General features: G+C 47.6%; 1 protein-coding gene across 1 annotated transcript in view; it reads left to right on the forward strand.

Annotated features, from left to right (window-relative positions):
* The window catches only part of LOC141073715 (tyrosinase-like), a 130,960-nt gene extending 113,350 nt beyond the window's left edge, over window positions 1-17,610 (forward strand). The window contains exon 4 of the mRNA XM_073561075.1: window positions 17,088-17,610. Within this exon, the coding sequence (XP_073417176.1) occupies window positions 17,088-17,271 (184 nt within the window). The 3' untranslated portion in view covers window positions 17,272-17,610. The remainder of the gene's footprint in view (window positions 1-17,087) is intronic.
* The last annotated feature ends 2,679 nt before the right edge of the window (window positions 17,611-20,289 follow it).

The raw sequence follows: 20,289 nt of genomic DNA on the forward strand, positions 1-20,289 counted from the left end.
TGATCAAAATTACGTTAACTAAATACCCTTATTATTACTATTATTACTACCTTCATGCAATTTTTGCAATATATTTTTTCACTTTTTTATTCCAGGATATTTGTTTTGTGTTTTGCTTTAGGGTTTTGGGAAGGCCATATCTTATGATTGGCCTTCACCCCCATCCTGGTATGTATGGCCCCATCAGAAAATGTTAAAAACAAACCATTTCACTTACCTTCCCAACGCTCCCTTGCAGTGTCCTGCTCCAATGCCAGCAGCTGCTTAATGCCTATAAGCAGCGCATGGCAGGGATGTCATGCGCTGCATGCAAGCCGAAGGGCAGCAAGCACAGTATCATTCGGAGGCCTCCTGCTGCTACTGGCGGTTACATCAATCCACTCTATGAAGATTCATTTCTCTAAAGTGTCGGCACACGTGACCGCTGGCAGCAGCAAGAAGTCTCCAACTGACACTGTGCTCGCTAGAGAGCAATGAATACTCAGTGCTCTCTGCGCACACAGTCCTGGCAAGCAGAGCATTGTGTATTCTGGCAGCTGCCCTTTGGCTTGTAAGCATAAGGCAGTTGCTAGCATCAGAGCAGGATGCTGCAAGGGAGCGCAGGAAGGTAAGTGTAATGGTTTTTTTTAAATGTTTTCTGAGGGGTCCATGCATACCAGGATGGGGGTGGGGACCAATCATACCAGGATAAGGATGGGACCATGCATACCAGGACGAGGGTGGGGCCAATCATACCAGGTTAAGGATGGGACTCTGCACACCAGGATAGGGATGGGGCCATGCATACCTGGATGGGGATGAGGGGGCCATGCATACCAGGATAGAGATGAAGGGGCCATGTGTATCAGGATCGGGATGAGGGGACCATATATACCAGGATAGGGGATATTAAGTACAGAACTGACCACTAGTGTTGAGCTTTCCGATACCGCAAGTATCGGCCGATATTAGCTGTATCAGAATTCCGATACTGACTTCTGATACTTTTTTCATATCGGATACCGGAATCGGAAGTTCCCATAATGCTATGAGCCTGCTCGCTTTGATTCAGCCAATGGGAATCCTCAGAAGTGAGGGCACATCCTGTTAGGCACGTAGGCATGTTAACTATTGGCATGGCTGTGATTGGCTGCTGAAATGATGTCATGATGCACTATAAAATCCGCCGCCACCATTTCTGGTTACTCTGCTGTGAATTCAGTTAGGGACAGGCTGCTGTTGAAGACTGTGAGGGACAGTTAGAAATAGCGATTCTCAAAACAATATTGTGCTTTACCCAGGCTACATAAACCACCACTGTAGCTTTCTTTCCCTAGCAGCAGTGTTCACAGCTGTCTGCAAGGGCTGTGTGAGTGCAGCTCACGCTGTGGAGTGGTTCCTGCAGCCACGCCTGGTTGCAGGCCACCCAGCGTGCCTCACTGCTGCCTCATACATATTTTTCTTTTTGAGCTGCTTATTTTTAAAAAATTCTATCTAGTGTGCTTCCATCCGTATCCATATACGTTGGTTGCAAACACTAGTAGTAGACAGCGGAGCCTTTCTGCAGCCTTTCAGTGCTAGTGCCCACTTAGCTGCACTGCTCACGGCTGTCTGAGAGGTCTCTGACTGTGTGAGTGCAGCTCACGCTGAGTAGTGTGTTCTGCAGCTATGTCTGGTTGTAGGCCGCTCAGCGTGCGTCACTGCCTCACACATTTTTCTTTTATTGCAGCTCATTTTTTCTTCTCCTATTAGTGTGCATCCATCCGTATCCATATACGGTGGTTGCAAACACTCTAGGAGTACACAGCGGAGCCTTTCTGCAGCCTGTCAGTGCTAGTGCCCACTTAGCTGCACTGTTCACGGCTGTCTGAGAGGTCTCTGACTGTGTGTGAGTGCAGCGCACGCTGAGTAGTGTGTCCTGCAGTTGCGTCTGGTTGTAGGCCGCTCAGCGTGCGTCACTGCCTCACACATTTTTCTTTTATTGCAGCTCATTTTTTCTCCTATTAGTGTGCATCCATCCGTATCCATATACGGTGGTTGCAAACACTCTAGGAGTACACAGCAGAGCCTTTCTGCAGCCTGTCAGTGCTAGTGCCCACTTAGCTGCACTGTTCACGGCTGTCTGAGAGGTCTCTGACTGTGTGTGAGTGCAGCTCACGCTGAGTAGTGTGTCCTGCAGCTACGTCTGGTTGTAGGCCGCTCAGCGTGCATCACTGCCTCACACATATTTTTCTTTAATTGCAGCTCATTTTTTCTTCTCCTATTAGTGTGCATCCATCCATATCCATCTACATTGGTTGGCTGCAAACACTATATAGGAGTAGATAGAGGAGCCTTTTTTCTAGCTTGTGCCCTTCAGCTGCAGCCAGATTAGTATTACCCAATTTTTTTGGAGCCTAATCTTTTGCATTGTAGGTTACCTGCCTGCATTGTAATAGCTCCAAAAAGTTGGTGATGCTCTCACTTTCAAATCTTTGGTCACATCCTTTTAGTTATTTTTCCTCCAAAAAAAAGCAACAAAGTTCACCAAACACTACATTTGAAAGTTGTGTAGGCCACATTAGTTCCCATTAAAGTGTAGTCGACACACACACTGCATAAAATTAGTGTTTCTTAAACCTGTAACCAGCTGTTCAGGAATAAGCACACTAAGGCCCCCCTTTGTACTTTTCTGCCTATCTTTCTCATTCTAGCAAGATGAAGAAGGCAGGAAGTAAGGCACGTGGGCGTGGGCGTTGAGTTTCAGCAGGGAGAAGACGTGGGGATTCTGCAGGGAGAGGACATGGTGATTCTGCAGGGAGAGGACGTGGGGATTCTGTGCTTGCTGTTGGCACCAGTGAGTCAGCATCCCCCAGTTTTAGCAGGCAACAGTCCTTTATGCGCAGCTTTGTAGGACCTCACCATACCCCACTGCTGCGGGAGGAACAAATTGAAGCCGTTGTGGGATGGATGGCAGCTAACGCATCGACTTCAGTTACTTCCACATCCTCTCAGGGCCAGAGCACCGAAGAGCAACCATCTGTCTCTTCACCACCTGCCAAAGTGCCCAGGCAGTTAGAGAGCCCTGGACAGGAGCCATCACAGTCTCTACTTCTGTTCTCGGAATCTGTTGGTTTGGAAAGAGGGGGCCAGCCAAGCAGCATTCCAGAATGTGAAGAAGAGGGAGTATGCAGTGATGTGCAACTTCTTTGTCCCTCTGAATCTGAAGGGGGGGTGGGCCAGTGCCTATGGTCAGCACACCTCAGTACGCATCAGATGATGACGAGACACAGGTGCCACTTTCTGTTGCGTACGGTGCTGGCGAGACAACCCAGGAGAAGCAGGTGTTTGAAGAGGGGAGTGTAGATGATGAGGTCCTTGAAGGTGGTGGGAGCAGCTCTGAGGAAGAGATTCCCCGAACGGCAAAAACCGGAGGGAGAGGGAGGGGGCAGACATGGTTGCCTGTAGCCTCCACTTCGGCACCCGTTAGGAGCATTCCACTTTCAAAAGGCAAAACGGGTGTTCCCAAGACTTGCAGTGCGTGGTCCTTTTTGACACAGTTGCAGATGACATTTGCTTTGTCAAATGCAAGCTGTGTCATCAGAGAGTCAAAAGAGGGAAAAATGTCAGCAACCGCAATACCACTAATATGTGGAAACATGTGCGGACCAAGCACGAGGTGGAGTTACATAGACACACTGAAGACGTAGGCCAACGTACAGCACCAACTACCACCTCTTCAGCTCGTGTTGGGGCCTCTTCCTTCAGCTCACACACAGCTGGTTCGGCTTCCTCACAGGATCGCCAAGGAACCTCTGGCACTGTTGTCCGGAGACCCTGTGACATTCCACCCACAGCACAATGTTCCAAGTCATCCTCACACTCCCAGGCCACTCGACAGCCATCGGTAGCACAGGCATGGGAGAAAAGGCAGCCATACTCGGCAAACCATCCCCGAGCACAGGCTCTGAATGCTGGCATTGCCAAACTACTGGCACTTGAAATGCTGTCATTCAGGCTGGTGGAGACTTCATGGCATTGGCAGTCCCACAATACACCATGCCCAGCCGCTTTTATTTCAGCAGGCAAGCCGTCCCTGCCCTGCAGAAACATGTGGAGGCAAACATAAAACATGCGTTACTAAACGCCGTCTGTTGCAAGGTCCACCTGACCACCGTTGCGCCGACCAGTTACCATGGACAGGGACGATACCTTTCCCTCACTGCCCATTGGGTCAATGTTGTGGAGCCGGGTACAGATCTGGAGAGTGGCGCTCTACGTGTTCTGCCAACTCCATGGATTGCAGGAATCCAGTCTGTACACATTGACTCCTCCTCCTACTCAAGTTCCTCTGAAACAGCGCAGCAGGAACCTGTTACGACCGATATGAGCACAGCCATGGCCAAACGTCAGCAGGCCGTACTGAAATTAATTTCTTTGAGGAATCGAAGCCACACAGCGCAGGAACTCTGGAATGCCATCAAGCAGGAGAGCGACGTGTGGTTTCTGTCAGCGAATCTCCAGCCGGGCTTGGTAGTGTGTGACAATGGCCGAAATCTGGTGGCAGCTCTTGGCCTTGGCAACCTCACTCACATCCCATGTCTGGCACATGTGCTCAACTTGGTCATGCAGAGCTTTCTGAGGGACTATCCGGATCTTGATGCACTGCTGCACAAGGTCCGCATAGAGTGCGCTCACTTGCGGCGTTCCAGCACGGCAAGGTCGCGCCTTGCTGCTCTGCAGCACCGATTACGCCTTCCGGAACATCGCATCATATGTGACCTACCCACCAGATGGAATTCTACGTTACATATGTTGGAGCGGTTGTGTGAGCAGCAGGCAGCAGTCATGGAGTACCAGCTGCATCAGGCGCAAACAAGTCACACTGTGCGCCGGTCACACTTCAGCACCACTGAGTGGGCCTCTATGAAGGACATCTGCTTCGTTTTGCGTGCCTTTGATGATTCCACGCGGATGGCGAGTGCAGATGATGAACTAGTCAGCATGACTGTCCTCCTTATCTGCCTGCTTCAAAAAGCACTGCAAGCACTAAGGGATGAGGTTTTGGAAGAGGTGGAGGATGAGGAGTCCCAAATGCCATCTGCTTCTGGACAGTCTGCGCTACGTGCTTCCTCAGGCCTAGGCAGGGGACACCTTGTGAGGAGGATGAGGAGGAGTCGATGGAGGAGGAAGACATCTCTCCAGAGGAGGGGGGTACACAAAGCTCTAGTCAGTATGTACAGCGAGGGTGGGGTGATGCAGAGCAGGCAGAGATCACGCCTCAAGCAGGGGACAGCGGTTCTTTGGCAGTTGGGAGTCTGCAGCACATGGTTGACTTCATGCTGCAGTGCCTGAGAAACGACCGCCGCATCGCCCACAATCTCTACACGGCTGATTATTGGGTGCACACCCTCCTAGATCCTCACTACCGGGACAACTTGCAAACCCTCATACCAACATTGAATCGGGAGCGTAAACTGCGGGAGTAACAAGACACACTGGTGCAGTCCATCATGTTTTCCATTCCACCCGACAGCAGTGGTGCTAGTGCCTTACAAAGCACTTCTGTGCATTGAGCCAGTGGAGGAAACTCGGCACAAAGAGGGAGCAGAGGCAGCGCCTCAGCACAAGGCAAGACCACTATGGCCCAAATGTGGCAAAGTTTTGTGTGTCCGCCACAATTCTCTACACCATCACTGACGGCTCCAGACAGCAGGAGGCAAAGTTTCCATCAGATGGTGACAGACTACATGTCTTGCCCTGTGAGTGTACTCCCAGATGGCTCTTCCCCCTTCAAGTTTTGGGTCTCTAAGCTGGATACATGGCCAGAGCTTAGCCAGTATGCACTGGAGGTGCTGGCTTGCCCTGCTGCCAGTGTCTTATCGGAACGCGTCTTTAGTGCTGCAGGTCGTGTACTAACAGACCGTCGCACGCGACTTTCTTCCGATAACGTCGACCGGCTTACTTTTCTGAAAATGAACAAGGCCTGGATCTCCCCAGAATTTGCCAGTCCTCTTCCCGACTAAATGATTGGTTGGCAACTGTATCCAGGTCTCCTGTTGTGTTCATGTTTCTACCACCTGAACTATAATCCCTGGGCTTCAACACTGACAGTTGTCGCTCAGATGTGTCGTCTGCACAGAGAAAAACACTAGCTCCTGTGTTATTGGGGTTCAGTAATGCCAGCTGCTCCCCTGCTGTGTGGACGGCAAAGTCTCCTGCTTCAAACTACTACTGATTTTTAACCCTGCTCCACTTAGGCCTCTGGCTACACTGTCTCTAGTATTTCCCCTGGCCTCCAACCCCGCCAGTGACAGCTCTTAAGTGGCGTCTGCACAATGCACACTTGTTCCAGTGTTACTTGTCCTCAGTCTCGTCAGTTGATCCCCTGATGTGTGTCCGGCAAGGTCTCCTGGTCTGTCCACATTCCCATTACTAGTAGTGTGAATGAGGACAGAGCAGGAGACCTTGCCGGACACACATCAGGGGATCAACTGACGGGACTGAGCCCAAGTAACACAGGAACAAGTGTGGATTGTGCTGACGCCACTTCAGAGCTGTCACTGGTGGGGTTGGAGGCCAGGGGAAATACTAGAGACAGTGGAGCCTGAGGCCTAAGTGGAGCACGGTTACAATCAGTAGTAGTCTACAACCTCTATAAAACGTGCTGCAAGTTGGCCTCAGCCTGCTCCATGCCTCATCCTGGGCCCCAACAACCCCAGTTGGTGTTCAGAAGTGCCGTCTTTGCAGAGAAAAACACACTAGCTACTGTGTCTGTGGGGTTCAGTAATGCCAGCTGTTCCCCTGCTGTGTAGACGGCAAAGTCTCCTGCTCCATCTACATGCCAACAACAACAGACCTCAGCCTGCTCCATGCCTCAACCTGGGCTCCAACAACGCTAGTTGGTGTTCAGAAGTGCCGTCTTCACAGAGCAAAACACACTAGCTCCTGTGTTAGTGGGGTTCAGTAACGTCAGCTGTTCCCCTGCTGTGTGGACGGCAATGTCTCCTGCTGCCTCCACATGCCAAAACAATCAGGCCTCAGCCTGCTCCATGCTTCATCCTGGGCTCCAACTACGCCAGTTGGTGTTCAGAAGTGCCGTCTTCACAGAGCAAAACACACTAGCTCCTGTGTCTGCAGGGTTCAGTAATGCCAGCTGTTCCCCTGCTGTGTAGACGGCAATGTCTCCTGCTCTATCCACGTGCCAACAACATCAGACCTCAGCCTGCTCCATGCCTCAACCTGGGCTCCAACAATGCTAGTTGGTGTTCAGAAGTGCCGTCTTCACAGAGCAAAACACACTAGCTCCTGTGTTAGTGGGGTTCAGTAACGTCAGCTGTTCCCCTGCTGTGTGGGCGGCAATGTCTCCTGCTCCCTCCACATGCCAAAACAATCAGGCCTCAGCCTGCTCCATGCTTCATCCTGAGCTCCAACAACGCAAGTTGGTGTTCAGAAGTGCCGTCTTCACAGAGCAAAACACACTAGCTCCTGTGTTAGTGGGGTTCAGTAACGTCAGCTGTTCCCCTGCTGTGTGGGCGGCAATGTCTCCTGCTGCCTCCACATGCCAAAACAATCAGGCCTCAGCCTGCTCCATGCTTCATCCTGAGCTCCAACAACGCAAGTTGGTGTTCAGAAGTGCCGTCTTCACAGAGCAAAACACACTAGCTCCTGTGTTAGTGGGGTTCAGAAACGTCAGCTGTTCCCCTGCTGTGTGGACGGCAATGTCTCCTGCTGCCTCCACATGCCAAAGCAATCAGGCCTCTGCCTGCTCCATGCTTCATCCTGGCCTCCAACAACGCCAGTTGGTGTTCAGAAGTGCCATCTTTGCAGAGAAAAACACACTCGCTACTGTGTCTGTGGGGTTCAGTGATGCCAGCTGTTCCCCTGCTGTGTAGACGGCAAAGTCTCCTGCTCCATCCACATGCCAACAACATCAGACCTCAGCCTGCTCCATGCCTCAACCTGGGCTCCAACAACGCTAGTTGGTGTTCAGAAGTGCTGTCTTCACAGAGCAAAACACAATAGCTCCTGTGTTAGTGGGGTTCAGTAACGTCAGCTATTCCCCTGCTGTGTGGACAGCAATGTCTCCTGCTGCCTCCACATGCCTAAACAATCAGGCCTCAGCCTGCTCCATGCTTCATCCTGGGCTCCAACAACGCCAGTTGGTGTTCAGAAGTGCCGTGTTCACAGAGCAAAACACACTAGCTCCTGTGTCTGTGGGGTTCAGTAATGCCAGCTGTACCCCTGCTGTGTAGACGGCAAAGTCTCCTGCTCCATCCACATGCCATCAACATAAGACCTCAGCCTGCTCCATGCCTCAACCTGGGCTCCAACAACGCTAGTTGGTGTTCAGAAGTGCCGTCTTCACAGAGCAAAACACACTAGCTCCTGTGTTAGTGGGGTTCAGTAACGTCAGCTGTTCACCTGCTGTGTGGACGGCAATGTCTCCTGCTGCCTCCACATGCCAAAACAATCAGGACTCAGCCTGCTCCATGCCTCAACCTGGGCTCCAACAACGCTAGTTGGTGTTCAGAAGTGACGTCTTCACAAAGCAAAACACACTAGCTCCTGTGTTAGTGGGGTTCAGTAACGTCAGCTGTTCACCTGCTGTGAGGACGGCAATGTCTCCTGCTGCCTCCACATGCCAAAACAATCAGGCCTCAGCCTGCTCCATGCTTCATCCTGGGCTCCAACAATGCCAGTTGGTGTTCAGAAGTGCCGTCTTCACAGAGCAAAACACACTAGCTCCTGTGTCTGTGGGGTTCAGTAATGCCAGCTGTTCCCCTGCTGTGTAGACGGCAAAGTCTCCTGCTCCATCCACATGCCAACAACATCAGACCTCAGCCTGCTCCATGCCTCAACCTGGGCTCCAACAACGCTAGTTGGTGTTCAGAAGTGCCATCTTCACAGAGCAAAACACACTAGCTCCTGTGTTAGTGGGGTTCAGTAACGTCAGCTGTTCACCTGCTGTGTGGACGGCAATGTCTCCTGCTGCCTCCACATGCCAAAACAATCAGGCCTCAGCCTGCTCCATGCTTCATCCTGGGCTCCAACTACGCCAGTTGGTGTTCAGAAGTGCCGTCTTCACAGAGCAAAACACACTAGCTCCTGTGTCTGTGGGGTTCAATAATGCCAGCTGTTCCCCTGCTGTGTAGGCGGCAATGTCTCCTGCTCCATCCACGTGCCAACAACATCAGACTTCAGCCTGCTCCATGCCTCAACCTGGGCTCCAACAACGCTAGTTGGTGTTCAGAAGTGCGGTCTTCACAGAGCAAAACACCCTAGCTCCTGTGTTAGTGGGGTTCAGTAACGTCAGCTGTTCCCCTGCTGTGTGGGCGGCAATGTCTCCTGCTGCCTCCACATGCCAAAACAATCAGGCCTCAGCCTGCTCCATGCTTCATCCTGAGCTCCAACAACGCAAGTTGGTGTTCAGAAGTGCCGTCTTCACAGAGCAAAACACACTAGCTCCTGTGTTAGTGGGGTTCAGAAATGTCAGCTGTTCCCCTGCTGTGTGGACGGCAATGTCTCCTGCTGCCTCCACATGCCAAAACAATCAGGCCTCAGCCTGCTCCATGCTTCATCCTGGCCTCCAACAACGCCAGATGGTGTTCAGAAGTGCCGTCTTCACAGAGTAAAACACACTAGCTCCTGTGTCTGTGGGTTCAGTAATGCCAGCTGTTCCCCTGATGTGTAGACGGCAAAGTCTCCTGCTCCATCCACATGCCAACAACATCAGACCTCAGCCTGCTCCATGCCTCAACCTGGGCTCCAACAACGCTAGTTGGTGTTCAGAAGTGCCATTTTCACAGAGCAAAACACACTAGCTCCTGTGTTAGTGGGGTTCAGTAACGTCAGCTGTTCACCTGCTGTGTGGACGGCAATGTCTCCTGCTGCCTCCACATGCCAAAACAATCAGGCCTCAGCCTGCTCCATGCTTCATCCTGGCCTCCAACAATGCCAGTTGGTGTTCAGAAGTGCCATCTTCACAGAGCAAAACACACTAGCTCCTGTGTTAGTGGGGTTCGGTAATGCCAGCTGTTCCCCTGCTGTGTAGACGGCAAAGTCTCCTGCTCCATCCACATGAAAACAACATCAGACCTCAGCCTGCTCCATGCCTCAACCTGGGCTCCAACAACGCTAGTTGGTGTTCAGAAGTGCCGTCTTCACAGAGCAAAACACCCTAGCTCCTGTGTTAGTGGGGTTCAGTAACGTCAGCTGTTCCCCTGCTGTGTGGGCGGCAATGTCTCCTGCTGCCTCCACATGCCAAAACAATCAGGCCTCAGCCTGCTCCATGCTTCATCCTGGCCTCCAACAACGCCAGTTGGTGTTCAGAAGTGCCGTCTTCACAGAGCAAAACACACTAGCTCCTGTGTCTGTGGGTTCAGTAATGCCAGCTGTTCCCCTGCTGTGTAGACGGCAAAGTCTCCTGCTCCATCCACATGCCAACAACATCAGACCTCAGCCTGCTCCATGCCTCAACCTGGGCTCCAACAATGCTAGCTGGTGTTCAGAAGTGCCGTTTTCACAGAGCAAAACACACTAGCTCCTGTGTTAGTGGGGTTCAGTAACGTCAGCTGTTCACCTGCTGTGTGGACGGCAATGTCTCCTGCTGCCTCCACATGCCAAAACAATCATGCCGAAACCAGGGGAAGAGTCTTGAGGAGATCATTTGCATATTCCCAGTGCCTTCTGGGATAAGTGAAGAGTCTCCGCGAGCTCAACGATCACTGGGTTTTGGCCGTTGCAGCTGAAAAGAGGAAATCGGAGAAATTTTGGCTCATCTTTCATCTTTTTAAGAAATCTCAAGATGGAAGAGGCCAGGAGCCATTTGGTGAGCTGCATTTCTTGCTACATGTTCACAGATTTACCAGTGGAAAAGCCAAACTTCACATGCCACAAATGCAAGCTTGTGACCCTGTTGGAGGAAAAGTTGCAAAATCTCGAAGAGAGGTTAGCTACGTTGAAGATCATTAAGGAAGGTGAAGAGTTCTTGGACAGAGCAGAATTATCTCTTCATGTTACAGAAAGAGAAGAAATTCGAAGTGCACCTGAAGAAACAGAGGATTGGAGACATGTGACCCAGAGAAGCAGGAGGATCAGGAGGCAGTCAGCACCCATACTGCTCAGAAACCAGTACCAGGCTCTCACGCAGGAAAACGATGAAGAAATACATCAGGATAAGACTTTGCCAACAAACAGCAACCTTGTACGCCTTCAGAGTCCTCCTGGATGGAGAAAGAAAAATGTTGTGAAGAAGAAACGGAGAGTGGTGGTCATGGGGGATTCCCTGTTGAGAGGAACAGAGGCCGCTATCTGCAGACCGGATATAACTTCAAGAGAAATGTGCTGTCTTCCAGGTGCAAAAATTAAAGATGTGTCTGACAGGATATCAGGACTCTTCAGACCTACAGATGACTACCCATTCCTGCTACTACATGTGGGGACAAATGACACCGCAAGAAACGACCTGGAAACCATCTGCAGAGACTTTGAAGACTTAGGCAAGAAAGTGAAAGAACTGGGAGCGCAGGTGGTCTTCTCTTCCATCCTCCCAGTGGATGGCCATGGAACAAGGAGGTGGAATAAGATTCTGCAGGTGAACAACTGGCTACGTCGATGGTGCCGTCAGCAACGATTTGGATTTCTGGATCACGGAGTGAACTACTTATACGATGGACTACTTGCTAGAGATGGGGTGCACCTTACGAAGACTGGAAAGCAGGTATTTGGAAGTCGCCTTGCTACACTTGTAAGGAGAGCTTTAAACTAGAACAACATGGGAAGGGAAGCAAAAGACCAGAAAAAGCCATACACCTGACAAATGCTACTGAGAACTCTGCTATTAGAAGTGGAAAGGAAGAACAAAGACGAAAGAATCTAATTAAAAAAAATATTGGAGAAAGAGAAACCAATCACAAACTAAAATGTTTCTATACTAATGCACAAAGCATGGGCAACAAACAAGGAGAATTGGAACTACTAACACAGGAAAAGAAATATGATGTCATTGGAATCACTGAAACTTGGTGGGACAATACACATGATTGGAATACAAGACTAGAAGGATACAACTTATTTGCAAGAAACAGACTTGATAAACGAGGAGGGGGTGTCGCATTGTATGTTAGAAATGCGTATATCTGCACAGAGATTGAAGCTTCAGAGACTGGGAGTTCTGTGGAAACTGTTTGGGTAAGAATACAAGGACAGAACAATGGAAAGGACACCATTGTAGGCATTTACTACAGGCCGCCTGTGCAAGCTGAAGATATGGATGAACTCTTTATGCATCAAATGGCCAAGTTCTCCAAAAAATATGACATAGTTGTCATGGGAGATTTCAACTATCCAGACATTTGTTGGGAATCTCTCTCAGGCAAAACTAACAGGTCAAGGAAATTCTTATCCTCTCTTGCTGACAACTTTATCTTCCAAAAGGTAAAGGAGAAAACAAGGGGAACTGCTACCTTGGATCTAATCCTTATAAACAGGGAGGAAATGGTTGAGGAGGTAAAAGTGGCTGGGACCCTAGGAGGTAGCGACCATGCTATTTTAGAATTTTGGATAACTAGAGGCGGAAGACCTGTGAAGACTCAGACGTCAAGGTTAGATTTCAGAAAGGCAGATTTTAAGGGATTCAGAAAGAGAATTGGAGGGATCCAATGGCTGGATATCCTTAAAGACAAAAATGTCCAGGAAGGATGGGAAATCTTGAAAAATGAAATTCTCAAAGCCCAGTTGTTAACAATTCCGAAAAGAGGGAAGAATAGGAAGCATTTAAGGAAACCAGGATGGATGAACACAGAACTTAAGCACATGCTAAAAAGGAAGCAAAAAATGTTTATAAAATGGAAAGAAGGAGGCATATCTAAAGAAGAATATAATGCTGTCTGCAGAACCTGCAAGGCACAAATCAGATTATCTAAAGCTGAAAATGAATTGAGGCTTGCAAGAGATGTCAAAAGCAATAATAAAGGATTTTGGGGATATGTCAAAAGTAAAAGAAAAGTCAAAGATGCTATAGGATTTTTACAGGATGAAAATGATGAAGTGGCAAGACAGGATGTTGAGAAGGCTGAACTTTTAAATTCCTATTTTGCATCTGTTTTCTCTCAGAAAGGAAATGTAACATCAACTGTTATTCACTGTCCTATTAAGGGAATAGAAGAATCCAGGATATCTATAAACAGAAAGATAGTGAGGAAACACTTAGCTAACCTAAATTTATTCAAGTCTCCAGGTCCAGATGAATTACACCCCAGAGTACTGAAGGAGATAGCAGAAGAAATTTTTGAACCCCTCTCCATAATCTTTGAAAATTCTTGGAGAACAGGAGAAGTGCCAGAAGACTGGAGAAGAGCAAATGTTGTTCCTATATTCAAAAAGGGGAAGAAGGTGGACCCAGGCAACTATAGGCCGGTGAGTCTGACTTCTATACCAGGAAAGATCTTTGAACAAATTATTAAACAACATGTATGTCAATACCTGGATAAGAATGAAGTGATTAAACAGAGTCAGCATGGGTTTGTAACTAATAAGTCATGTCAGACTAATTTAATTTCCTTCTATGATGGTATTACTGATTGGGTGGATCAAGGAAATGCTGTAGATATAGTATATCTTGACTTCAGCAAAGCATTTGACAAAGTCTCTCATACAATCCTTATTGAAAAAATGACTAAGTATGGAATGGACAAGGCAACTGTTAGGTGGATTCATAACTGGCTTAGTGATCGGACCCAAAGAGTGGTCGTAAATGGCTGCACATCCAGTTGGAAGAATGTCTCAAGTGGGGTACCACAGGGCTCTGTCCTGGGCCCTGTATTGTTCAACATCTTTATCAACGATTTAGATGAAGGAATTGAGGGTAAACTGATTAAATTTGCTGATGACACAAAGCTAGGAGGGATAGCTAATACTAGAGAAGAGAGAGAGGGGATTCAAAAAGATTTAAATAAACTGGAGAAGTGGGCAGCAACTAACAGAATGGTTTTTAACAGGGAGAAATGCAAAGTACTACATCTGGGCAATAAAAATGAAAAAAGCATATATAGAATGGGAGGAATAGGGCTAAGTGACAGCACATGTGAAAAAGACTTGGGTATACTAATAGATCACAGACTGAATATGAGTCAACAGTGTGATGCAGCAGCAAAAAAGGCAAATGCAATTCTAGGATGTATTAACAGAAGCATACAGTCTAGATCACGTGAAGTAATTATTTCCCTCTACTCCTCTTTGGTCAGACCTCATCTGGAATATTGTGTCCAATTTTGGGCACCACATTTTAAAAAAGACATCAACAAACTGGAGCAAGTTCAGAAAAGAGCGACCAGAATGGTGACCGGTCTGCAAACCCTGTCTTATGAGGAAAGGTTGCAGGATTTGGGAATGTTTAGTTTGCAAAAGAGAAGACTGAGAGGAGACTTAATAGCTGTCTACAAATATCTAAAGGGCTGTCACATTGTAGAAGGATCAACTTTATTCTCATTTGCACAAGGAAAGACTAGAAGCAATGGGATGAAGCTGAATGGGAGGAGACACAGATTAGATATTAGAAAAAACTTTTTGACAGTTAGAGTGATCAATGAGTGGAACAGGCAGCCACGAGAAGTGGTGAGTTCTCCTTCAATGGAAGTCTTCAAACAGAGGCTGGACAGACATCTGACTGGGATGATTTAGCGAATCCTGCTTTGAGCAGGGGGTTGGACCAGATGGCCCAGGAGGTCCCTTCCAACTCTACGATTATATGATATGAATCAGGCCTCAGCCTGCTCCATGCTTCATCCTGGCCTCCAACAACGCCAGTTGGTGTTCAGAAGTGCCGTCTTCACAGAGCAAAACACACTAGCTCCTGTGTCTGTGGGGTTCAGTAATGCCAGCTGTTCCCCTGCTGTGTAGACGGCAAAGTCTCCTGCTCCATCCACATGCCAACAACATCAGACCTCAGCCTGCTCCATGCCTCAACCTGGGCTCCAACAACGCTAGTTGGTGTTCAGAAGTGTGGTCTTCACAGAGCAAAACACACTAGCTCCTGTGTTAGTGGGGTTCAATAACGTCAGCTGTTTCCCTGCTGTGTGGGCGGCAATGTCTCCTGCTGCCTCCACATGCCAAAACAATCAGGCCTCAGCCTGCTCCATGCCTCATCCTGGGCTCCAACAACGCAAGTTGGTGTTCAGAAGTGCCGTCTTCAGAGAGCAAAACACACTAGCTCCTGTGTTAGTGGGGTTCAGTAATGCCAGCTGTTCCCCTGCTGTGTGGGCGGCAATGTCTCCTGCTGCCTCCACATGCCAAAACAATCAGGCCTCAGCCTGCTCCATGCTTCATCCTGAGCTCCAACAACGCAAGTTGGTGTTCAGAAGTGCCGTCTTCACAGAGCAAAACACACTAGCTCCTGTGTTAGTGGGGTTCAGTAATGCCAGCTGTTCCCCTGCTGTGTGGGCGGCAATGTCTCCTGCTGCCTCCACATGCCAAAACAATCAGGCCTCAGCCTGCTCCATGCTTCATCCTGAGCTCCAACAACGCAAGTTGGTGTTCAGAAGTGCCGTCTTCACAGAGCAAAACACACTAGCTCCTGTGTTAGTGGGGTTCAGTAATGCCAGCTGTTCCCCTGCTGTGTAGACGGCAATGTCTCCTGCTGCCTCCACATGCCAAAACAATCAGGCCTCAGCCTGCTCCATGCTTCATCCTGAGCTCCAACAACGCAAGTTGGTGTTTAGAAGTGCCGTCTTCACAGAGCAAAACACACTAGCTCCTGTGTTAGTGGGATTCAGTAATGCCAGCTGTTCCCCTGCTGTGTAGACGGCAAAGTCTCCTGCTCCATCCACATGCCAACAACATCAGACCTCAGCCTGCTCCATGCTTCATCCTGGGCTCCAACAACGCTAGTTGGTGTTCAGAAGTGCCGTCTTCACAGAGCAAAACACACTAGCTCCTGTGTCTGTGGGTTCAGTAATGCCAGCTGTTCCCCTGCTGTGTAGACGGCAAAGTCTCCTGCTCCATCCACATGCCAACAACATCAGACCTCAGCCTGCTCCATGCCTCAACCTGGGCTCCAACAACGCTAGCTGGTGTTCAGAAGTGCCGTTTTCACAGAGCAAAACACACTAGCTCCTGTGTTAGTGGGGTTCAGTAACGTCAGCTGTTCACCTGCTGTGTGGACGGCAATGTCTCCTGCTGCCTCCACATGCCAAAACAATCAGGCCTCAGCCTGCTCCATGCTTCATCCTGGCCTCCAACAACGCCAGTTGGTGTTCAGAAGTGCCGTCTTCACAGAGCAAAACACACTAGCTCCTGTGTCTGTGGGGTTCAGTAATGCCAGCTGTTCCCCTGCTGTGTAGACGGCAAAGTCTCCTGCTCCATCCACATGCCAACAACATCAGACCTCAGCCTGCTCCATGCCTCAACCTGGGCTCCAACAACGCTAGTTGGTGTTCAGAAGTGTGGTCTTCACAGAGCAAAACACACTAGCTCCTGTGTTAGTGGGGTTCAGTAACGTCAGCTGTTTCCCTGCTGTGTGGGCGGCAATGTCTCCTGCTGCCTCCACATGCCAAAACAATCAGGCCTCAGCCTGCTCCATGCCTCATCCTGGGCTCCAACAACGCAATTTGGTGTTCAGAAGTGCCATCTTCAGAGAGCAAAACACACTAGCTCCTGTGTTAGTGGGGTTCAGTAATGCCAGCTGTTCCCCTGCTGTGTGGGTGGCAATGTCTCCTGCTGCCTCCACATGCCAAAACAATCAGGCCTCAGCCTGCTCCATGCTTCATCCTGAGCTCCAACAACGCAAGTTGGTGTTCAGAAGTGCCGTCTTCACAGAGCAAAACACACTAGCTCCTGTGTTAGTGGGGTTCAGTAATGATTTCAAAAAATCATTGGAACTGGCTGGGTCTAGTGTAAAAACATAAATAGTCACAAAATTTTGCTCAAATACGAGTTTTCCAAACAGTTTGTGACATTTCAAGAAATTTTAGTCCAGAATACTAGAAAAAAAATTGATTTATGAATGGGGACCAACGTCTACAATAGCAAAGGTGATAGTTAAATTTTTTTTTTCAGATTTTAGTTAGTAATAAAGACTTGATTCCATGAGGTTATGACCACAGAACATATATCTTTTTTTTCTTTTACAGGATATTTGAGTCATGGATTGCACAGTACAATGGATCGCCGCTCACTTACCCTGAAAATAACCAGCCTGGACAAGGTCCAAATGATTGTGCTACACCCTATTTCCCATGTTACAAGAACAGGGATCTCATCTTCAGATCAGCAGAATTTGGATATGAGTTTTCTTCTTTTTCTGGTAACATCTAGTATAGGCATCGGATCCAGCCCTGAGAATCACATCTCCAATATCAGCACTGGATATACATTTGGTCCAGAGATCTGGGGACTAACCTGCTCATTGATGCATCTATATTTACTTCTGGATTAAATACAGAGACAGAATCGATCATTTTACCAAAGAATGAAAGTGAATTTCATTATTAAGTCTCCTGAAGTTGTATGTGCTAATAATATTATCATCTAATCAGACATAGTCTTTCTCACTAAATTAAAACTTTTGAAACCTGTGAATAAAAAAAGAACCTTTCATTTAGTTAGCTAAGGAATCCCGCTGACACCCTCCATCCCACTCTAGTGATGACCTCAGTGAACACGTAACTGCTTCATCCAAAGGCTGTCAAGTACATGAAGCCTAGTCATATGAAGTGATGCTTATCAAAAATGATTTTTTTTTAATTTTAGGAAAATCCTTAAATTAATAAAGAACTCTTGTAAGTAATTTATGGAATTATATAATGATTTACACACATTTTAAAGAAGAAAACTAGCAATATGTAATTAAGATGAATGAGGAGTTTTACGGTGATCTTTTTGGTTACAACCAAACTTAGAACTTGGATCTGACACTGAAAATTAAACAGAAAAATTAAATCTCAAAATAGAGATTGTTTTGTGTTGCGATATTAAGAGATTGACCTTAGGTTGTGCATTGTAAATTGAAATAATGCCTTGGATATTACCACATACCATGGCGGCCTGCTTATATCTACACCTTAGCACTCAGTCATAATGACTAGTGATGAGCAAGCACTAAAATGCTTGGGTGCTCGTTGTTTGGGTCAAGCAAATTGGAATACTCGGGTACTGGGACAGAACAATGAACCCAATGTAAGTCTATGGGAGACCCGAGCATTTTTACTGCGATCCCACCTGGGGGTCCTTTTAAGGTCTAAAAACGTCTGAAAATGATGGAAACACTACTCAAATGACATGGGGACATCATGGGGATCGCCCCTGCAAGCATTCCTGACTCCTAGTTCACAGCTTTAAACAAGTTTTTCAGAGTTTCATGCCATTTTTACCGGTGCACCAAAAAACATACCAAAACGAAACCAAAACGGATTTTGCTGGGAAATATGTTAAGGTACACCCTTTCCAGGGTAATGACTTGTATATAAGGCAAAAATATTAGCCCCAGACCAAAATGTTCCTCCCCCACTTGGGCTATGTTCAGGCGCAGCGTTCTTGTAGCGTTTTTCAACTTTAACACTGCTTTCAATTAATACAAATGCATTTACTTGGAAATATCATTGTAACATTTAACAACCCTAGCTGGCCATGTGGTGTGTGACACATAAGCAGGCACATCTTGTTTCATTTATGAAGGAGGGACTCTTAAAGTCACAGAGCCTATTTTTACCGGGGCATCAGGCGGCATTAATCTTCTTAAAGGGCCATTATTAAACAGTGGGTCTCCTATGCGGTTGCCAATGCAGTGAGTGGATGGGCTGCCAAGAATTGAGATGCACCCCAATACCCCTTTTATGAGAGGTACAGGAGGGCTTCCAGAAAAAAAGTTGCATTGAATGCAAGGCCTGGCCTGCCCCAAAGTTACATGCACCCAATAAGCTTTTTCAAGCCACATAGTGGAAGGGAACAAGGAAAAGCAATTCACATTATTCATTTTGTACTTCCATTCTGTTTTCTTATGGATTGACTGCAAGTCCTGACCTGCTACCAAGTGATATGCACCCCAATAAGCCTTTGAACCCACATACTGGAAGGGAACAGGAAAATAAACTTCACATTATTCATTTTGTACCCCCATTCTGTTTTCTTATGCATTGACTGCAAGGCTTGACCTGCTACCAAGTGATATGCACCCCAATAAGCCTTTGAACCACATACTGGAAGGGAACAGGAAAATCCACTTCACATTATTCATTTTGTACCCCCATTCTGCTTTCTTATGCATTGACTGCAAGGCTTGACCTGCTACCAAGTGATATGCACCCCAATAAGCCTTTGAACCCACATACTGGAAGGGAACAGGAAAATCCACTTCACATTATTCATTTTGTACCCCCATTCTGTTTTCTTATGCATTGACTGCAAGGCTTGACCTGCTACCAAGTGATATGCACCCCAATAAGCCTTTGAACCCACATACTGGAAGGGAACAGGAAAATCCACTTCACATTATTCATTTTGTACCCCCATTCTGTTTTCTTATGCATTGACTGCAAGGCTTGACCTGCTACCAAGTGATATGCACCCCAATAAGCCTTTGAACCCACATACTGGAAGGGAACAGGAAAATCCACTTCACATTATTCATTTTGTACCCCCATTCTGTTTTATTATGCATTGACTGCAAGGCTTGACCTGCTACCAAGTGATATGCACCCCAATAAGCCTTTGAACCACATACTGGAAGGGAACAGGAAAATCCACTTCACATTATTCATTTTGTACCCCCATTCTGCTTTCTTATGCATTGACTGCAAGGCTTGACCTGCTACCAAGTGATATGCACCCCAATAAGCCTTTGAACCCACATACTGGAAGGGAACAGGAAAATCCACTTCACATTATTCATTTTGTACCCCCACTCTGTGTTCTTATGCATTGACTGCAAGGCTTGACCTGCTACCAAGTGATATGCACCCCAATAAGCCTTTGAACCCACATACTGGAAGGGAACAGGAAAATCCACTTCACATTATTCATTTTGTACCCCCATTCTGTTTTCTTATGCATTGACTGCAAGGCTTGACCTGCTACCAAGTGATATGCACCCCAATAAGCCTTTGAACCACATACTGGAAGGGAACAGGAAAATCCACTTCACATTATTCATTTTGTACCCCCATTCTGTTTTCTTATCATTGACTGCAAGGCTTGACCTGCTACCAAGTGATATGCACCCCAATAAGCCTTTGAACCACATACTGGAAGAGAACAGGAAAATCCACTTCACATTATTCATTTTGTACCCCCATTCTGTTTTCTTATGCATTGACTGCAAGGCTTGAAATGCTACCA

Source organism: Dendrobates tinctorius, unplaced genomic scaffold (genome assembly GCF_039654945.1).
Source record: "Dendrobates tinctorius isolate UK_male_01 unplaced genomic scaffold, ASM3965494v1 ptg000313l, whole genome shotgun sequence".
Classification (NCBI taxonomy): Eukaryota; Metazoa; Chordata; class Amphibia; order Anura; family Dendrobatidae; genus Dendrobates; species Dendrobates tinctorius.